This window comes from Octodon degus, unplaced genomic scaffold (assembly GCF_000260255.1).
Source record: "Octodon degus isolate 3935 unplaced genomic scaffold, OctDeg1.0 scaffold00016, whole genome shotgun sequence".
NCBI lineage: Eukaryota > Metazoa > Chordata > Mammalia > Rodentia > Octodontidae > Octodon > Octodon degus.
Genome location: NW_004524592.1, coordinates 877,077 through 897,557, shown reverse-complemented (window position 1 = coordinate 897,557; position 20,481 = coordinate 877,077). Strand labels below are relative to the sequence as shown.

The following is a 20,481-nucleotide window of genomic DNA, read 5'->3' as shown; positions in this document are numbered from 1 at the left end:
CTAATTTCAATCTTCACTTTTTTTCTCTAAACATTTTGATTTAGTCATGTAATTTCTCTTGCTATCCACTTATATTTAAGAGCTTCTTTGGAAGCAGAATGTGCTTGAAGTCTTTGAACTAAACTGCTAAGGTTTTCCACAATGCATTTTAGGAAGTTGTAGATATCAAAGGTATAGCAAGACAGCAATAATAATACATCTTTCAAGATTTATAGAGCTGCACATTAAATAAGGAGTTTAGTTTGTAGTTCTGTGGCTTTTATTGCTCCTATGTGAGAAGTCGATGCCCCAGGTTGTCATTTATTAAATAGATATGTTTGAGCGCTTACTTGTTAAGACCACTGCATTGTCTGAAGGCGAAATGGACAATTCTGCAACATCCTCCTCATTTTTCACAGGAGAGTAGCGCAACAGGAAGTTGGTCAGCTCAATGGACGAAGGGGGGGCCCAAGTGACACGCATGGTGTCTGGGCCAACGTTGGTGAACCGCAGGTCAGTGGGAGGAGGGACGGCTGGTTTCAAACAAGAAAGAAGGCAAAATTAATATAATTTCAAAGCTAGAGCAAATAAAATAGTCGGAAAGGTAAAAACAATATTTCATGCATAAAACAGACAGTCATAATCATGCAAATCATTTAAGCCTAATCTAAATCACAGTGTACCATTGTTAAAAATAATTCTACTGTTAGGCCCCTTTCACCTTTCTGCCATCATCAGTGTATGTTAAATAATAATTTTAATCTAACCCTTCTGCACTGTTGGTGGGAGTGCAGACCAGTACAACCAGTATGGAAATCAGTGTGGAGATTCCTTAAAAAGCTAGGATTGGAGATCCCATTCAAGCCAGCTATTCCCCTCCTGGGTATTTTTCCAGAAGGAGTGAAAACCTCATACCACAGTGATATATGTGTACCATTGTTTATAGTAGTGCAATTTGTCATAGCTAAATCCTGGAAACAACCCAGATGCCCATCAACTGAAGAATGGATAAAAAAAAGATGTGATGTTTCTACACAATGAAGTATTATTCAGCTATAAAAACAGAATAAATCTGAGTCTTTTGTTGGTAAATGGATGCAATGAGAGAATATACTCTTATATAAAATAAATCAGGCCCACGTGTGCAAAAAAAAATTAATCTACTTTGAAATAGGTTGATTTCCATACATGGTTAATATCACTGAAGTATATTTTATCCCGGGCTAAAGAGGCTTAAATTGCCACACAGCAAAAAGGAAACACTGCGGTACTTTCCAGAGAAACACATGCACACAGACAGAAAGACACAAGGGTCCTGCACTTCCCCCCTGATGTGAGATGGCTACAAGCTAGTGTAGAGCTACAGTTCATTCCGTGAATTCTACTTACAAGTGAGAAGGCTCATGCAAATTGGTTCTCAGCATGATTCTTACCATGCAGGACAGAGAACCTTTTAAAGTGTTGCATGCTGGTCCCCAGACTCTGGTGAAAGAGGAGTTTCTTTATTTTGTCATAGTAAAATTAAATTTTTTTAAGTAGATGCCTGCAAAGTTTAATTTTCTTCCACTTCAAAATAGACCCTTCCACTGCATCCTAATTTTGGTGGGCTTTTAGAGAGCTCCAAAGACGGAACATGGTAGAATTTATCTAAACATAAGAAGCAAGAGCATAGTGGTACATTTTGGAAGTACCACTCTAGATATTACTGTGTTTATCACATTAGAAGTTTAGATATTAACTGGTGTTTATCACAAAAGTTTAAAAAGAAAACAGCTCTAGGTTTGCAAATTCAATACAACTCTGGTACTTTGTATTGAATAGGCCAGATATGCAGATTTCTCTAGCTTTATATATATTTTCTGTAGTTAAGTGAAGTACACTTAAGACTACTTGCATTTGTCTTCATCCAGCTAATTTAGTATATGCATTTGATTTCTAATACCTTGAGCACCATCCCACTCCCTGTCTTCATCTAGGTGGCCACTGTCGGCTTTCCCCTTGAAATGTCCATATTTAACCAGAGTAGCTGGTGGCAGCATGCAACACCGTCTATGTCTCAAACACAGAAGTTTTCAAAATTCACCCGTTTGCTGTGTCAGTGTAGTAGGGGCACTCTCTCCGCCATTAATGAGAGTGATAACGCTGATGTCATAGTCAATGCCCGGCTCCAGCCCTGTCACTGTGTAGTATCCTACTGAGGAGTCCACAAAATCTTCAAATATAGGGATCCCTTCTCCTGCTGCAACTACTGTGATGCGGTACCCAATAATGGTGGAAGAGTTTAGCGGGGTCCACCTCAGGCCGATGCTTGAATCGGTTATATCAACAAAACTTAGGTCAGTGAGCTGGGGCACCTCTATTGAGTTACAAAGCAGAAAGGGAGCAAAAGGAAAATGGAAGCAGAAGAAAGGAAAAAATAAAGCAGTGTATATCAGGTTACCAGTCATACAATTGGTGGAATGGTAAAGCAATGATGGTAATATGCAATCAGTTTCAAAATTTCTGCAAAGGCTTCCTAAGTATGATGAATACTTTGCTTCCCTGGGAGAATAAAATGGGTTATAATATTCTTTAGGGACTTCTTTGTGCAATTCGAAAATGTACCTAAACGGTATAGATTGAACTTCTTAGACCCCTAAAAATCATAGGCCTGCCTAGGATGTCAAAAACATTTTAAGAAACTACACATAGTATCTGTAGTTGGCATCATCCATGTTTCACTAAACTCTCAAAACCATTTTAGTGTAAAAATAAAAGTTTGCATAAAGAAAGATTAAAAAAAAAAAGGGGGCTGATGTATTGTTCCCCCCCCCCATGCAACACTAAAGACATCGTGGCCACGATGCATTATGAATAGATGATAGGAAATGTGCCATTCAAGGCAAGGACAGACAGGCCTGATTCTGAGGCCACTGCCAATACTTTAAATTCATAATCACGGTTATTTAATTAGCCTTAGGAAATATATACCCAATAGCACAGAGGAGACACAGACTGTCCAATGCTTTCAGTCTGTCATAATCCAACTTTGGACAAAGAATCTGCTCATACATTAATCTGCCTTTTGGTTAATTCATAAGAAACAATGTTCCAGAGCTGGGGAGGTGGCTCAGTGGTAGAGTTCTTGCCTCACATGCACAAAGCCCTGGGTTCAATCCCCAGAAAGAAAGTTGTGAAGGTGTAAGCCTTTGCTTCTTTTTTTCTTTATCCCAATTTTTTTTTTTTTAATTAAGCTACAAAATAAAGGAACTGAATGTTGTCAACCGAGAGCTATTTCACTGCTCACATATGGAGGCAAACATTGAATGGCTAGCTGCTGGAAACTGAGATGGACTGTACAGTAAGGCACAATGTACCAATGGGATGCATTTACCACATTACTTTTAGCCTGTCAGCACTGAGTACAGATACACAACGTTGTTTTAGTAATACTTCCACGTGAGCAAACAGTACAGTGTTAATGCCATGGTTGCCACTCCATCACATACCCATCGCAACGAATAGAATCCCAGTGAAGCAGACAGTGAAGCAGTGTTAACAGCAAGCCTTTGTCCGGACAGTCGCTTTGACTTCATGGTCATGGATAATGAACATGGGAGGTTGGAACTAAATTAAGTCCCAGCCGTATTTTGTATTTGACATGCTCAACTATTTGCGGATTAAGACGCTAATCCCTACTCTTGCCGAAACGACTATTCTGAGAATAACCACTTATTTTTCTGTTACCTGGGATGATGGTATCAGAGATAGGGACACTTTCCTTGTCATCTTTGACAGTATAAACACTGACATTGTATTCCATGCCAGGACTCAAGTTTTCAAAAGTGCAGGAACTCTGATCAGCATGAACCACCTCTTCCAAAGAATATCCTTGCTGCCCACTTGTAGGAGTGGTGGTAATTCTATAACCAGTAATATCTGGAGGGAACAAAAGAGATGTTACTGTGCACAGCATTTATACTCCTGAGTGTATTAAGCTAGACTCCAACAAGGAACCCTCAGAGGAGGATGGGAAATGGCCCACTGTCATTTGGGGCTTGCAACATTCCTTGGAGACTAAGGTATTGAGTGTCAAGAAAATCTGGACTATCACACTAAATGAAACAAGCCAACTAAGAAAGGCAAATATCGTGATTCTCACTCATTTATGACAGCTAATAAAGTCAGTATCATAGAAGAGTAGCGTACACTAGACACTAGGAAGAGAAAGGGGATATCAAGAGGTAAGATGATGCCAACAACATACGGTTCCATAGAGAAATTCTATCTACTGCTTTATAACACCATAAGTACAGTGACTGCAGTCTATAATAATGCATGATCTATTTCAGAAAAAGGAGTCTGAAGCTTCCCATCATGTAGAAGGGAAAATGTTCTCAGAGATGGAAATGTTACCTTGATCATTACTTACTGTAATTTTGTATCAGATTTTCTCGGTTTTCAATAGGCAGGTACAAACATTATGAGCTAATTATAAAAAAAAAAGCTATGACTAAAAAAGATTAAAAAAAAGAAAACCAAAAGAAAAAGGGGAAGTGATTACCAAAGGTCTTCATGTCTCCAAATTCTACCCTCCTACTACTCTACCTTACTTTTCCTTAATGGATGGTGTGTAAAGAGCTGAGAAACATCCAATTTATCCTATTTTACTTGCTTCATGTGGAATTGTGCTCAACCTAAAGCACATCTCTCAAAGAAGGCTCTCCTAATGAAGAACTAAACCTATGGGATTCTCAGTAAGAGAAACAAAACCAGTGATACTTATTCTAGGAAAAGAATATTATTTTTGATGTATTTTTTTTAATACAGGGTCTCACTACACAGATTGAACTCATAGCTATCCTGTTTACAGCCCCCCAAGTGCTTGGATTACAGATGCGCACCACCATGCCCGGTCTCAGTTGCCATCTCAGTGACTCAGGCGGCAGGCATACCTGGAGATCAAATCCTAGTCCCTGCATTTGCCTAGGCAGGCACTTTAATCTGCTGAGCTATGTGGCCGGCCCTAAGAATATTCATTTTTAAGCCTTCAAGAATCATGAACAATAGAGAGGTTGAAGAGGCCAGACACATTCAAATATTTAAAGACTGGAGATCTATAGGCCAGGTTAAAAGTAAAATTAAGAAAGTATAATGATACTAAACTTACTACAGGACAAACATGGAAATGATGGTATATTTTGCCATTAGGAATGAAGTGAACACTGAAGTGGTTTACACAAGATATCCAACTGAACTGCAGACAACTATTTAGGTCATGCAGTTGTCAGTGGTCACTTGAAGGGCGGGCCAGGCTCTTAAGACTGGATATGGATGATTCAGTTGCCAGCAAGCAAGAAACTTGCCAGTTCCAAAAAGTCAGAGTAACTCTGCCGGAAATGGCATCCTTTAGGCTTAATTATGTTTCTACAAATATTAAGAACTTCCCTGAAATCCTTCTACTTCAGGAAAAAACTAAAAAGTGTATGTTGAGTGGGTTTCCTATGACTCTACACTGACTAATCAGATTAAAAAGATTACTGCCCCATCTGCAAAAGTAAGAATATTAGAAGACAAAAAGTTTTACAAAAGCTTTAATGGTAAAATTAAAAATATTTAAATTATTAAATGTATGTCTCAAATTTACAAGTAAAGCAAGCAAATATGAACTCAACATGAGTTAAAATTTCTTTAAAGTTTTCTTTCTTTCTTTCTCTTTCTTTTATTGGTACAGGGTCTCACTACACAGCTTGGACTTGTAGTGATCCTCCTGTCTTAGCCTCCGCAGTGCTGGGATTATAGGCATGCGCTACCATACCCAGTTTCAGGGTTGGCACAGTGTAACTGGGATTTCAGGACCTGCCTGGGATTCTAGGACCAGCATGACACGTGGAACCAGGGATCAAACCCGGCTTGTGCTTCCCAGGCAGATGCTTAGACGGTCGAGCCATCTCCCCAGGCCCTCTATTTGGTTTAATTTAGAATTTCCTCCGTAATAAATGCGGGGACACCTCAACAGCAATTTCTCCAATGTGAAATAATATAGTTACATACAAGTTAACACCTTTCATTTAAAGACACTTTGATGTGGTTTGGTTTAGATAACCAAAAATATCAAAATTTTCTGTCATTGCCATTATACATCATGCTATTTAAATATTGCCATAACTAGATTTTATCTGCTTTAGGATTTTATATATTTTCAATCAATCTGTTTGAATGAGTTTAGACAACAGCTTCTAAATATTTAAATATCTTTAAGCATTTAAAAATAGTCATGAAAGTTGTGAATCAAACTTCTCAGTATTGAGTATCAGTGAAAAAACCCCAAAAAAGTAACAGTAAAATTCCCAATAAGAGGTACAGGGTGTGAGAAGGAGTGTAAAAGGTTAGATCCCAATTCCATAATTGTTACAATGTGTGGCATTAGGGATGCAGCCCAAAGAACCTGGCGTGCGGGAGGCCCTGGCTTCCATCCCAGCACGGCAAACAACACAAAGCAGAGAATATGGTCCATCGGCAGGTCAGTTTTTCGGAATCTCATTGGTCTATTCGACCTGTACAGCTCAGGCAGCCAGGCGTGGCAGTGAACACCTGTAATCCCAGAAACTCAGGAGGCTGAAGCAGGAGGATCACTGCAAGCTCAAGGCCAGCCTGGGCTATAAAGTGAGCTCAAGGCCAGCCTGAACATAGGGCATAGCAAGGCCCTATCTCAAAAAGACCAAAAAATAAAAATAAAAAGTAAATAAATAAATAAATAAAACGAAGGCCGTTTCTGCCATTTATCTCCCTTACATTTCTGGGATGCCATTCAGACAGCCTTGGTTTCCTGCATGCATTTGGCGAATGTAGACTAAAACACTTTTTGGTTTTTTTTACAGATTTTATCTGTATTGAACCTGTACAGACTTTGTCCTTGTCATTGCCCCTTATATATGGCAATTATTAATGCACTAAACAAAGGGCATCTTCCCAAATCCTTTTCCCCAGCCTTGTGAATTCCTTCAGCTGTATAAACATCTGCCATTTCCCAAGCCTAGTGTAGAATTGTTTTCTTTCCTGTGACTTTAGGAAACATGCCTTAGAACATGCCACCCGTTACTCTATGATGTACTTTTACGTGCTTCTGCATTTTTCATGGACAGTTGTCACTTGAACCCTATCTTTGGGACCCCTCCCTCGCTGAAAGGAACAGTTTCTGAAATATCCATCTTGGGAAGGTGTTGTGCATCCCTGCTCCCCACCTGTCCCAGACTTACCTGGGCTGGTGCTCCTCTCCCAGGAGACTGTAAGCACACCAGTGTCAGGGTTTGCCTCCAGGTGCAAGTTCGTGGGTGGAGACAATGCTACATGGAAAGATAATTGGTAATTACAATGTAAACAGCTCAGCTTGAGGAATGTCTTTTTTTCTTTTCTTTTTTCTCCCCCCTTCTTTCCTTCTCTTTCTCCTTCAACCTTTCCTTTCTCCCTCTTCCATCTCTGTATCCCTTCTTCCCTGAATCAGTACAAATAAAGAAATTATACTACACTAGCATTGTAGACAATAATTATCTCATGGAGTCTTTTTTTTTTTTTTTTTTTTTTTAGGATTCATGACTTTGTAATACTGAAATCACTTCCACTTGGCCAGTTCATATTCTTAGTGGAAGGAACACTTCTGATGGTATAGTACAGTGGTGGTGAACCTATGACATGCGGACTGCAATGGGCTATTTGTTACCACTGAAAGCTTTAAACGGTTTGCCGTCACTGGCAATAGTATATATTACATGAGTTAAACTTGCTACTGTGAATTTTGACATCGCTAATTGGTAGGAGAGGAATTTCTGACCCATATCCTTCTCATAAGCAAACAGTGACATTGATATTATACTTTTCAGAAAGTAAAACGGTTTTACAAACTAAAATAAAATTAAGAAAGATACAGGAACGCCTCTTACGCGTCACCACTCTGTTCACGATTGGTGCATCCCTCTCTTTCCCGTCTCTCAGGACTTGGATGGTGTAAACGTACTCTACACCTGGAGTCAAGCCAGACACAACAATGCTTCCTGAGTCTGAAGTCACTTCTCGTGGAGCCTCACCTCCCTGGCTTGGTCGTACACCCAGCTGGAAGGAGGAAAGCAAAATGAACACCCAGGACAAATATTTCCAAAGCTGAATTACTGCTGACAGGTTGTACTTACATTTCCTGTAATGTGAATTCCTAGGAAATGCAGAGTGTACTTTTGCTAAAGAATGACTAACTTTACCCTGCTTTACACATTCACTGGAAATTTCTAGTAATGGGGAGCCAGAGTGGCCAAGATATTTCTTCAGAACAGCATTAGTTGGTTTTCAATGGAGGATTTCAGAGAAATGTCATTATATACTGTTTTGCTCAATTAAAAAAAAAACCTCTTAGAACAAAGAAGTACACAAGGACTTTGGATCACATAGCAGTTGATTTCTATTTTCTTTGTGTTAGAAGCAATTCCATATGCTATCTCTTTAATGAGTTATTCCCATTCAATTCACTTTCTTAGTTGCCATTTAAAAATACCACCCCATTAACACCTTGCATTGAAAAAAAAAAAAAAAACCAACAGTACATTTATGAATGTGTTCACAGCTTCAATTGCAGGATAATAAGCTACAAAATAAGGATCACAGTGAAAGTACCCTTAGTTTTAAATCTTCTAAAATTCTATTTCAAAAACCCCTATGTAACATTGTATATCAGAGTATTCAACTATCTCCAGAAATCCTTATGTATTATATGGCTTCTGAAAGTGAGGTTTGATACCGTTTAGAGAAACCCAATACTAGCAATCCTCAAAAAGTGTTCTCTATATTTAGAGTAGCATAATCTTCATTTTGAGCAGTTGCCTACTTAAAAGGAAGTGGTCTTTGGTCTACTTCTTTTGAAATCATGGAGATCATGTCTTGGTTTGCAGTCACAATAAGTAATTTTCTCTTCATACTCTACATACTAAGGAAAGGAGTTCTTTTAAACCTATCCATTTGCATTTATCACTTCCTTAATATCATTACTTTAAAGAATGTAAATCTAGATATCTATGAGGAATAGCTCAATCTCAACTTCTATTAAGAGATTTCCCTTCAGGGCTTTGAATAAGTTGAGATGAAACTGACTGGATAAAAATGTGATTTTTTAAGTGACTCTGAATTTAATTGGTCTCCCTCAAATGGCTCTTGGGAACCCCTTGGCACCCACTTAGAACAACACATCAAATGGTGCTTTTCTATAATTTTTTAGAAGTGATTCCCTGGGGGGAAAAGAGAAAGTGAAGTAACGTGAACAAATAACAGCTCCATGCTAAGCTGATCTTTTCTTCACAGCCTTGGCCTATCCTCTAGCAACTCAGAAGGGTAAATAAGGCACAAGTGCAGTGCATCCACTAACTTGCACCTGGAAGCAAAGCCTGACACTGGCGCACTTAGCCTCCTGGGAGAGAGGATCGCCCCAAGTAAGCCTGCCGCAGAGTGTGCAAAAAGCAACCCAACCCAGCCTCCTGCCCCCAGATATCTTATTTCTACCACATGCAAAAATAAGAGGGTGCTTCAGATTTTCATCAGATGACATCAGAAAAATCTGCAATTTACCTTAAAACCGATTCTTGGAGCAGGGGTCCAGGTGATCACTATTGTGGTCTCGGTCACCTCTGTGTTGTAAGGGGGAATGGAGCTCCCAGGCTGCACTGAAATGAACCAATGAATGTAATCACCACACCTGATTGCAGCAAACCAGTATGTTAACTGAGAACCTCATTTAATCACTCAGGTGGACAATGTAACCTGTGTTTCTTCACTGGGTGAGAAGGTAGAGACGTCAGAACTCCTCAATGTTGAGGTGCCGCACAAATTATCTAAGACCTGGTGAAAATATAAGTATTCAACCCAGAGGTCTAGCATAGGGATGGGAGTTTGTGTTTTTGAAATACTGACAGAGAACCCCAATTCTGGTCTGTAAGTTATACTTAAGTAAAACAAAGGACTACTGACCTCACAGAAAAAACCTTTTAACTCCATGAATTTTATAGTTTGTCTCCTTTCATCATTGTTGGGATTTGAGTTTTGGGGCGACTATATCATCAGCATAAAATTTTTTATGAAAATGCACCTGGAGGGCCGGGGAGATGGCTCAGCGGAATAAGCACTTCCCTGGCAAGCACAAGGGCCTGAGTTCAATTCCCGGTTCCGCCAAAAAAAAAAAAAAAGAAAAAGAAAATGCAACTGGAGGGGGCTGGCCAAATAGCTCAGCAGGCTAAAGGGCCTGCTTCGCAAAGCGCAGGGACCGGAGTTCAATCCTGGTGTGCAGGGCCAGCCCTGTCCCCCGAGGCAGGCTGAGATGGCAACTAACACTGGGTGTGGTGGAGTGCACCTATAATTCCAGTGCTTGGGAGGCTAAAAGCAGGAGGATTACTACTAGTCCGATCTGTGTAATGAGACCCTGTAGGCCCTGTACTGAATACACTGGGAAAAAAAAAAAAAAGAAAGAAAGAAAGAAAGAAAGAAAGAAAGAAAGAAAGAAAGAAAGAAAGAAAGAAAGAGAAAATGCAAAGGGTTACCACAAAAGTGATGATTTTTTTGTTTTTTAATCACTAAGGACAATGGTGAAATTATAAATGTGATCTAAAAATATCTCTATGCTGAACTATTCCATGATTATGACCAGTACTTTTTGGTTACAGTAAGAAATGCCTCTTCAAAGTTGAAAGAAATTTGTAGCCACCAGTGCATTTTAAATTCTAAAGATCTATTCCTATTTGATCATTCATTCAGAATAATACTGCAGAAATTTAATATTCTACCCATTAGAATTTGGAATCACAACACAAGTTTCTTTTGAATCTGGTGTCCTAACATCACTGTTATTTCTCTTAATGAAAATATTATTTAAAAGAAAAAAAGAAGTTCCAGTACACACAGAGTTCAGACACAGACCCAACAGCCTTGCAAATCATACTATAAATTTAGAAAGATGAGGCCTCAGAAACCAAAACATTTGTGTTGAGTGAAATAAATTCAAGGGTTTCATAGCCCTGGCTAATGCCGTCACAGTTCCTTCCTTTGTATATCTAAACCCAACTGTTCCCACTGGGGCAGGGGACACTGAACACATTTATACTAAATTATGAATGACTAGTGAGTCGAGAGTTATCCTTCAGAGATACACAGAGATTGAAACATCTTCAGACTCCAGTCTCTGTTCAGTTCCAGTCAATTTTTTCTTCCAGGCCACCAGGGAATTTAGACCCAACATTGCAATTTTTCCTATTCTCACTCTGGATTTGAATATCTCATTTCTTACTTTTATTTTTAAAGTACTGCATGGGAAAAAGTTGGCCACTTTGTAGTGACCACTTCATTTTATTTATTTATTTGGAGGAGGGGTACTGGGAATTGAACTCAGGACTTCATGCTTGCCAGGCACGCATGGTGCCACTGAGCAAAATCCTCAGCCCTACAGAGATCACTTTAATGAATGAACTGAGGTAATACTGGTTTAGTGAGTTGTTTTAATATTATTTTGATGGCACTTGGGAAACTATAGGCAGTCAACCATGGTGACTTTCATTGTCTCTGGAATCATAATATACCACTCTGCTGCTGCTGATTTTGTCGAATGCCCAGGACAGCCCTGGGTGATCATTTTTAGTGGCCCACAAGAAACAATTCAGTGAACAGTCAATTTCTTTCAATGGGCATTTGTGAGAGCCACAACGTTTTCACAAATCACTTCTCCCGAAATGTCCTGGGCTTGGAGACGGGGTCTTTTCTACTGCTTGAGTCAGCCAGCTAAGACGATACTCTCTGTCTGGGAAGGCCATCCCAGGAAAATGACCAAGCCACAAACCCACCAGCCAATGTCAAATAAAGAATGTGACTGTAAGTCTGAGTTATGGGTTCTGGCAGGTCTTGCTAGGTGAAGAACAGCCTAGCTGGGAAAGAAATAAAATAGGCCTTTTAATAAAGGAGTAGGCTCTTCTCAGTACTTTTCTCACCTTTGCTACTAAGAATTTAGCACAAGTTGTAAAACTGAGAAACATTATTCCCAGGATTCAGTTTAATAAAAAAAAAAAAAAAAAAAAAAAAAAAAAAAAAACAAAAAAAAAACAAAAAAAAAAAAACCACTGCGGAAACTTACAAGTAATTTTAAAAACATGCAAGCCCTGCTGATGTTTAGAACCTTGGGGAGTACTATAGTTTCACAGGAAGTTGCAGAACTCCTAGTTTCAGTTGGTTTATTTACATCTCAGCTTGGTGGAGCTGTTTTCGTTATTATGCGTTCCTCAATAAGTCATCTATTCAACAAATGTTTTTGAACTATGTTAACTAAACTTTAATAAAATTACTTTTAGTATTATACTTTAAATCAAGTATAATATTTCATATAAGTACTTATAAATTTTATTTATTATAAGTACATATAAATATCTAATGACATATACATTATGTATACCAAAGTGCCCCAAAATGTTGGAAATACCCTATACTTACCTATTTTCTCATTTACTTATTTTTCTTTTATAGGCACTCTATTCCACAAAAACTACATAAAATATGCCTTACGCTAAAGACTAAAAAGGACAACTCTATAGCTTTTATATTTCAGTATAAAACATCTCTGGCAAGAGCCAGGTCCTGAGTTCAATTTCAGGTACCCTGTTCCCACTCTACTGAATTCTCTCCTTTTTTTCTTTTTCGTTTCTTTTCTGTATTTTAGGGAAGGGTCTACAGGGTGTTCAGGGTCTCACTACTATATTGAACTTGTAGTGATCCACCTGTTTACAGCGTCCCAAGAGCTGGGATTACAGGCACGTGCCACCACGCTCAGTCTCAATTGCCTTCTCAGTGCGCCCCAGGGGTGGGGCCTGAACAGCAGGCCGGGGGATCAAATCCCCAGCCCCTGTGCTTCCTTGCAGGCACTTTAATCAGTTGAACTATTTGGCTGGCCCTTTGAATTCACTGTTGCAAGAGAAAGTAACATGCATTGAAATCTTTAATCCAATGAAGAGCGTCTGTGCAAAATAGACTGTTTACAAGAAATGCAAAGACATTAATTTCATAAGACTAGATTTTAGACTCTCTCAGAAACCATGTAATATAAAATAGAAGAATTTTAAGACAAACTTCCTTGCAAATTAAAAGCAGATTTCACTTGCTTATGATTAACAGTTACTTAAGGAAAAGCGTTTCACTGGCCGAACCTCATACACCAAATATACAAGCAAGTAAGCCTTTGGTAAGTCATGGATTCGTATGGAAAAAAGCTTGAAAGAACTTTCTTTGGGAAATAAATTTCATATTTATTTAAAAACGGAGCTTGTCTTGACTTTTTGAATGCTTTTGAATATCTAGATTTTCAAATTAGTCAAAGAAGATTTGTTGAAAGTGGTTGGAAACTTACAAACTAGTACAGGGTTGTAATATATGCCAAAAAAGTGCTTATGTTAGGTGCTTCCATAATTCAGAATGTCAAGTTGAAAAATAATGTAATGTTCAGTAAAAATAAGAAGTCTCATAATTCTTTGTAATGTAAATGGAATGTTCTTAATAGAAATCATCTTGTGAGTAGAAGGCCTTTATTGTGATGTAGATATGTAGAAGATTTAAGACCTGTTCCCTTAAAATGTTGAGCAAAAAAATAGACATGACCAAAAATTACGTTAGTATTTTTCTTCTCTGGAATTTTAAGAGTTTTAAAAAGAAAGAAAAGAAAGAAAAAAGCAAAAGAGGGAGAGGAGAGTCTGTTCTGTAGAAGTATTTTAATTTTCTGCAGCCAACTCTTTTAAAAGTCATGGTGCTTAGCTTTGCAATCTACTATTGGTATCTAATCTGTAGCTTTCTGCATTTGCGTGCAGCAATCATGCAATGCCCAAAGTAATGGCACAGGACACAAGGGCTGGTCTCTTGTCTCAGCTAATATTTGGCAAATTTATTTTATATGATAGAACTCAATTTTTCCCATAACAGGAGACTTTCACCCTTGGTCCTTAAAGTGCTGTCCCAGGGGAAAAAATAAAGGAGGCTGGCAATGTATGCAAATTGACAAACTTCTTCCATTACCAATAATCGTTTTTTTTTTTTTTTTCAGTGCCAAAAAATCAAACCCAGGGTCTCACCCACACTAGGCAAGCACTGAACCACACCCCCAGCCCTCATCAAGAAAACATTGCTTCAAAAAAGCAAATAGGCTAGACACCATGCTTTCTGATTTACATTCTGGCACAGGCTTCTAGGCTACTGCAGATCAAGGTCAAATAATTTATAGGCCAGCAACCATTCCTCACATGGTGAGTTCTTTCAGTAGTGTTGCTTTAAATTATGTGCTGAGTTTTTAAAGTTAATTTGTAAAAAAACAAAATAGAGAACATAAATATAGTTAGAACCTATCCTACCATTTACGAAAGACATTTAAGTTTCAGCTTACGAGTAGTGAAGACTCCAGTGGCTTTGGGGCTCTGCTGGTTGCCTTTCATAGCCACGAGGGACACAGTGTACTCCGATCCAGGCTGCAGGTTCCGCAGTGGGTACTTGGAGGCAGCGGGCCCCACATTGTACTGCTTGGGCTGTCCACCTCGGGTCAGGCCCAAGGTCAGCCGGTAGCCTGTAATCTGGGCCCGAGGTGGAGTCCAAATGACCAGAACAGTTGTGTCAGTTTCATTGGTAAACTGGAGGTTAGTAGGAGCATCCAGTTCTAGAAGATAAAATAACATATTTTAAGAAATATTTAGGTCAATAGCAATTGTATTGAAATCCTAAAGCTAGATTAACTAGCTTAAGTTTCCTCTTCTCAAAGTTGAAATTAAAATAAAAATCCAAACCCTGGAAAAACTGAGCCTTTAAAAGCATGCTACACAAAACTTTGCCAAAGCGGTATGTCAGTCATGAGGAATTGCTGACCTTCTTCACTGGACTGTCCTGCTTTGGAAAGTCTTAATTTTCCAAAAAGATTTTCTCCTCACCCCCAGAAATTATACTTACATCATAATGATGGTATCTTTTAAAAAGGTAAAACAAATACCTGTGAACCCCACAGTTTGTTGTTTTGAGTAAAAACGGTTAAGGGGGATAGAAGCCCCAAAACATGAAGGCAAGAAGAAAATTCCATATAGATCAAAAGCAACATTCTATATATTTACTGAACGAATAGTCCTTTCAGGGAAAAATGAAAGATTTTCACATGGCTCAGATTAGACAAGAAATACACTCACTAGAACACATACTCAGGAACCTCAACTTCAGGGAAGGACACTGGCGAGTCTGTACTATCAGGAAGAATGGTCTAATTGAATATGATGGCTAGCAGTTTCCTCACAGACTTTTAAAGCAATTTTCAGACAGAAGAAATCTTTAAGATACAGTCAGGCATAATAATTGAGAGCTTGGCCTTTGGAGTCAAAAAAGGTAGCAGGAGTGAACGGCACGTGGCACTTCACGCCAGTTTAACCTGAGTGTGGAGCAGGGAGGGTTTGGGGTGGTGGTGGCAGGATAGGACGTACTGGTCGTCTGTTGTGCAGTCAGAGGCCTGCTTTCCCTCCCGTGGTTCACAGCGAAGACTTTGAAGTAATAGGTGACCCCAGGGGACAGGCCGGTCACTTCCGCAAAGGTGTTCCTGCCCACGGGCAGCCTCTGGCCATGCTCTCCAGGCAGGTTCACAGGGAGCACCTCTACACGGTAGCCGGTCACAGCACTCTCAGGAGGAGTCCACATGATGGTGACCTTCACGTCTGTCACTTCCACGAACTGCAGGTCCCTAGGAGGGGCAACTTTATCTAAAAGACAAGAAACAAAGCGACAGTTGATCAATCACAATTCCTACTCAAGATTATAATTTTGTTTCCCTTTTCTGTACTTAGGACAGAGTCTACAGGGTCTACAGGGTCTCACTACACTACATAGATTGACTTGTAGTGATCCTCCTGTTCCAGCCTCCCAAGTGCTGGGATTACAGATGTGTGCCACCATGCCCAGTCTTAATCACCATCTCAGTGTGCCCCAGGGGGCGGGGCCAGCACGGCAGGCCAGGAATTGAACCCCGGCCACTGTGCTCTGCTTAAGCAGGCACTTTAGTCCACTGAGCTCTCAGGCCATCCCTCCTACTAAAGATTATTAAAAAAAAAAATGTTTCCTGGCACTCCATAGAGTCACTCATTCTAAAGCAATGGTAAGTTTTATTTCTAAACTAGATGTTTTCTTGCACACATTTTTGTGGTTGAATCACACCACTTACGTTAAAGCTTTTTTTTTTTCTTTTTTAATGCACTTGTTTGTTACAGGGTCTCACTATGCAGCTTGGACTCATAGTGATCCTCCTGTTTTCAGCATCCCCAGCACTGGGATTTCAAGTGTGCGCCACCACGCCTGGACTTTGTGATTGGCTCAACCCGCCAGGGGGTGGGGCTGGTGTGGCACGTGGTGCTAGGGATTGAACTGCGGTCCCTGCGCTTGCCTAAGCAGGCACTTTAGTCCACTGAGCTATCTCGCTGGCCCTACATCAAAGCTTTTGTAAAATTCATAGGTAACCATATTAGTTTCCAGCATTAGAAGTATCAGTTTGGGATGGAAATTTAAAATAAACATACATTTTTTAAAAAGACACCTTTAAGGTAACTACACAAAAAAATGGTGGCTTTGTTTTACTGAATCATTTTATCATATATAAGAACAACAGATGAAATGACTCTTAATGTTCTAGGGAAAAATAAGAAGGCCTGATGGTGTTAAATTTTTTAACCAAAGGCCAATAGTTTATAACATGGATATTTCAGCTGAACACCATTAAGTTTAGGGCAAATGGAGTATATAAATTGCTTGAATGTAGGAACTGGGGACAGAGCCATAATAATGCTCTCTCTTGGGGACAATTGATTTTGGTCTGCAATCCCCAGTCCTCTCAGGAGGCTAAACCCAGTCCACAGGCTTTGTTCTCCCATAGGATGCTTAAGATGTCATTTGGTCCAGCTTAAGGGATAAGACAACAGAGAAGTGTCTTCACGCTACCTGAACGTGGAACTCCAGTCGTCTCTTGCTGGATGAACACGGGAGTGCTTTCCTGGTTTTCTTCCACAGCATAGATAGTGATGTTATACTGAATGCCAGGCTGCAAGTCACTGAGAGTGACGGAGTTGGCAGTTTCGGGCAGGTTGAGTTCTGTGCTGCTGCCTTCTACTGATGGTGAATACACTATTCTGTATCCTGCAGATTCGTGAGAAAAATATTTCATTGTTTGATGAAACACTGCCTGAAAAATTCACAAAATTGTCCCTTTCCAATAGCCCTTAGCATCTCACTTGATTAGTTAAGAATTAGCAAGACTTTTTTGGCCTCTTTCTATGCTAAGACTTCTTATAATAATGACTATTCAGCACAAAGACAAAATAAGAACAGCCATGCAAGTGTTTTTAATAATAAAGGTGGTAATAAAAACTTGAGATCCTTAGAAATTGTCAGTTAGAATACCCTTTAGGTGAAAATATTCATGCTAAGCTAGCTTCTCCTGAGTTGTGGATGATGGTGGCAATTAACAAACCAGCCTGAGCACAGTTGTCTAGCACTGTTTGCATCTTTTAGCAACTTCAGTGTTGAGAACTATCCAGAATTATTTTACCTCTGCAACCACAGGAAAAGGCTTGTTGCTTGCTGTCTTTATTGGTTACATGTGTATGTTACATACAAGGTGTGTGTGTGTGTGTGTGTGTGTGTGTGTGTTTCCAAAAACACACATGAATCTCTAGTAATTATGTGGGAGACTTTAAGTAATATATTGAGTCCCTAGTCAGAATCTGCCCCCTCCCCCAACCCTCTGTGAGTTGGCAGATAAATCAACACAGCAGCCAACATCGAGGCGAAGCTGACCTGTGATGGGTGCCTGGGGTCTGCTCCATCGAACCACAATGGAGGTGTCGTCCACTTGGTCCACGGTAGGATTGGGTGGGGCATCAGGAGCTGGAAAAGAAAGGAAGTGAGGTAAACAACGTTAGTCCAGGCCTACAGTTTAAAGATTCCCCGCCACCCTGGAGAGCACACCTACCCGTTGTCTGTGAAGTGGACAGGATCAAGCTCTGCTTCCCTTCCTCAGATATCTGATAGACGTTGACAATATACTTGCGGCCAGGAAGCAGGTCAGGGATGTTCACAGAAGTGGCTGTGCTTGGAAGATCTTTGAAATAAAAAGGAAAGGTTACAATCGCTGCCTCTGTAACATTTGAGAAGAACTACATACCCAGAGGGAGAAGAGAGACTAAAAGGAAATGTACTAGTGGAGTAAAGCAATAATTATCAACGTAGTATGGGCTATTTCTTTTTTATTTTTCAAGTTGTTTTCTCTGAAGATGCGTAACTTTTATAATCTACCTCCAAATTTAAAAAATAGCTCTCTGGGGTTTGAAGTTAGGGTACTAGTGGTAGGCAGAGGGATGAGGGTGGGGATAAGAGGGATATTCTTTTCTTGATTGGGATGTTGATCACATGGCTTTGGCCAGTAAACCTTTTTTTTCTTTAAGACAGGGTCTCACATGAAGTTCAGACTGGTTTTGAACTTGTGGCAGTCCTCCTGCCTCAGCCTCCTAAGTGCTGGGTATGCCCTGCTATGTCCATTTGAAATGAAGCATGAGAATCTGAGAAGTAAACAGGAAGGTCCTGAGCATCTTTAAAAGCTGTCATCGATCAGCCTCACTTCTTTATCCTGCCAATTAGCTCCATGAAAACAGTAGCTTTTGTTACAAGGGCCTCTGCCTAGGTAGATGAATAGAGCACCTCACATCCAGAGCAGGACAAGGTGAGGGTGCTCAGGGGAACCTATCAGTTCTATAAAGGGTCAGGTCCTCCCTTCCTTTTACTGAAGGAAGCTGTGTTCCATGGGGGCTGTGGATTAGCTCCAGAGACCTCCTGCCTGGTTGTCTTCCTCCAACAGCTCTTCCAAACCCGTTCAGAGCCCCACAGCCAGCTCACCCAGGTACTGCGGTTCATCTCCCTCCTCACTCAGCTCATACTCCACCCGGAATCCAGATACAGTGTCCGAAGCTGAGACCCATGAGACCACGAAGCTGCTGGCTGTGATTTCAGTCACAGATTCTGAAGTGGCCACAACAGGAGAAAGCGGGGTTGACTCTCCTGTCACGGTGTTGCCTAGAGTGCCACAGAAAGCAGAAAACAAGCCTTCAGAGATCTCACCATCCTTGTCTGCTGAGTGCTATTATTTTTAAAAGCAGGTGCCATTTGTGGCAGGAAACAAATGGAGAAGGTGAGGGAAAGCAGCCCAAGGTTGAACAATGGCAGGCGCAGACCAGAGGGAGTGGGTACGTACTGGTCACAGGAGTGCTGGCGCTGGTGGTGAAGTCGAAGCGAGTCACCTCTCTCTGGCCATACTGCTGGTAGCTGATGAGCTGGCCCTCATAGACCACGCCTGGGGTGAGGCCTTTGATGGTGTACGAGTTCAAGTGACCTGGAATGGTAGCTTCCTTCCAATGGCCTACAGAATTTTTCTGAAAATTTAGATTAAAAAAAATATCATGTAAGACTTTATGAGGAGGAACATTTAGAGACAATGTTCAGTGATCTCTAAAGTAGGATGAAAGCCTTCTGCAGCTTCATTCTGGAGGAAAATCATGGGGAACTGAAATCAGTATAGGAACCAGTAGCTGAGTTTATTGATATTAATAATTACTATTATTTATAGGTATATAGAAGTTAACATTTATTGATCATTTACCATGTGCTCTGTACGCTCTCTGGCATTTTGTCTGAATTATCTCCAGTCTTCATCCCTTACCTCATCCCCAGAGAGAATTGTATTATTGCTCCCTTTGTAAAGTGGCATCCTGGAGGCTGCAGGCCCACAGGTGCTGAGAGCCAACCCTCTGGTGAGGCTGGTTACTCAATATCAGTAACATAATGATGTTCCTAAATTTCATCTTTTCCATTTGTTTTTCATTTTTATAATGAATAAAGATATGTTCCACTCTAAAATGGGCCAAGGCCATATTTCTAGTTTTCAACTTGGTGGGATGCAATTCAAGTTTCATGTCTTGTAGGGACATCCAAAGGCATAACAGTGTTTTGGGACTCATATTCCGGGGTCATTGCAAAAGAGTTTCAAGTGCTCTGGTTTTGTGTCTCATTCTGGGATAAAAACTACCCCATCAGGAATGGTTAGCCAACTTTGGGCAAGACTATAGAAGAATGTAATTTCAGTTTATTTCATCTTTTGCTTCCAGTTTACATTTTCATATCCTGTCCAGCTTCATTAATATGCCACAGATCACAAAACTCATTGTAATAGAATGTGTGGAGAAGAAACACTCTAACTTCAAACAAGATGAAATCCTTTTAAGTGTAAAAATTCTAAATACTAAGTATCAAAATATATTTTCATGCCCAGTCATTTTTAAAATGACCCACTAAACTAGCTTCTCAATAATTCAAATGCTCGGGTGTCTATTTACATTTTGTAGATAAATGAAAATGATCCTAGTACTCTTTAAATTTAAATTTTCACCCAACTACACTGTGGAA

General features: G+C 40.0%; 1 protein-coding gene across 8 annotated transcripts in view; it reads right to left on the bottom strand.

Moving 5' to 3' along the window:
* Positions 1-20,481, bottom strand: part of Fn1 (fibronectin 1) — a 70,399-nt gene that overhangs the window by 27,491 nt on the left and 22,427 nt on the right. For 6 of the 8 annotated variants that reach the window (XM_004626585.3, XM_004626586.3, XM_004626591.3 and 3 more), the window contains exons 14-25: positions 19,274-19,451; positions 18,919-19,095; positions 17,999-18,127; positions 17,824-17,913; positions 16,969-17,163; positions 15,468-15,740; positions 14,396-14,662; positions 9,565-9,659; positions 7,899-8,067; positions 7,218-7,304; positions 3,706-3,897; positions 330-512 (exon numbers count right to left, since the gene is read on the bottom strand). In XM_004626585.3, coding sequence (XP_004626642.1) covers positions 330-512; positions 3,706-3,897; positions 7,218-7,304; positions 7,899-8,067; positions 9,565-9,659; positions 14,396-14,662; positions 15,468-15,740; positions 16,969-17,163; positions 17,824-17,913; positions 17,999-18,127; positions 18,919-19,095; positions 19,274-19,451 — 2,035 coding nt within the window. Of the gene's footprint in view, positions 1-329; positions 513-2,062; positions 2,336-3,705; positions 3,898-7,217; positions 7,305-7,898; positions 8,068-9,564; positions 9,660-14,395; positions 14,663-15,467; positions 15,741-16,968; positions 17,164-17,823; positions 17,914-17,998; positions 18,128-18,918; positions 19,096-19,273; positions 19,452-20,481 lie in introns of all 8 variants that reach the window. The other 2 variants (XM_004626584.3, XM_012513691.2) reach the window with 1 other exon arrangement.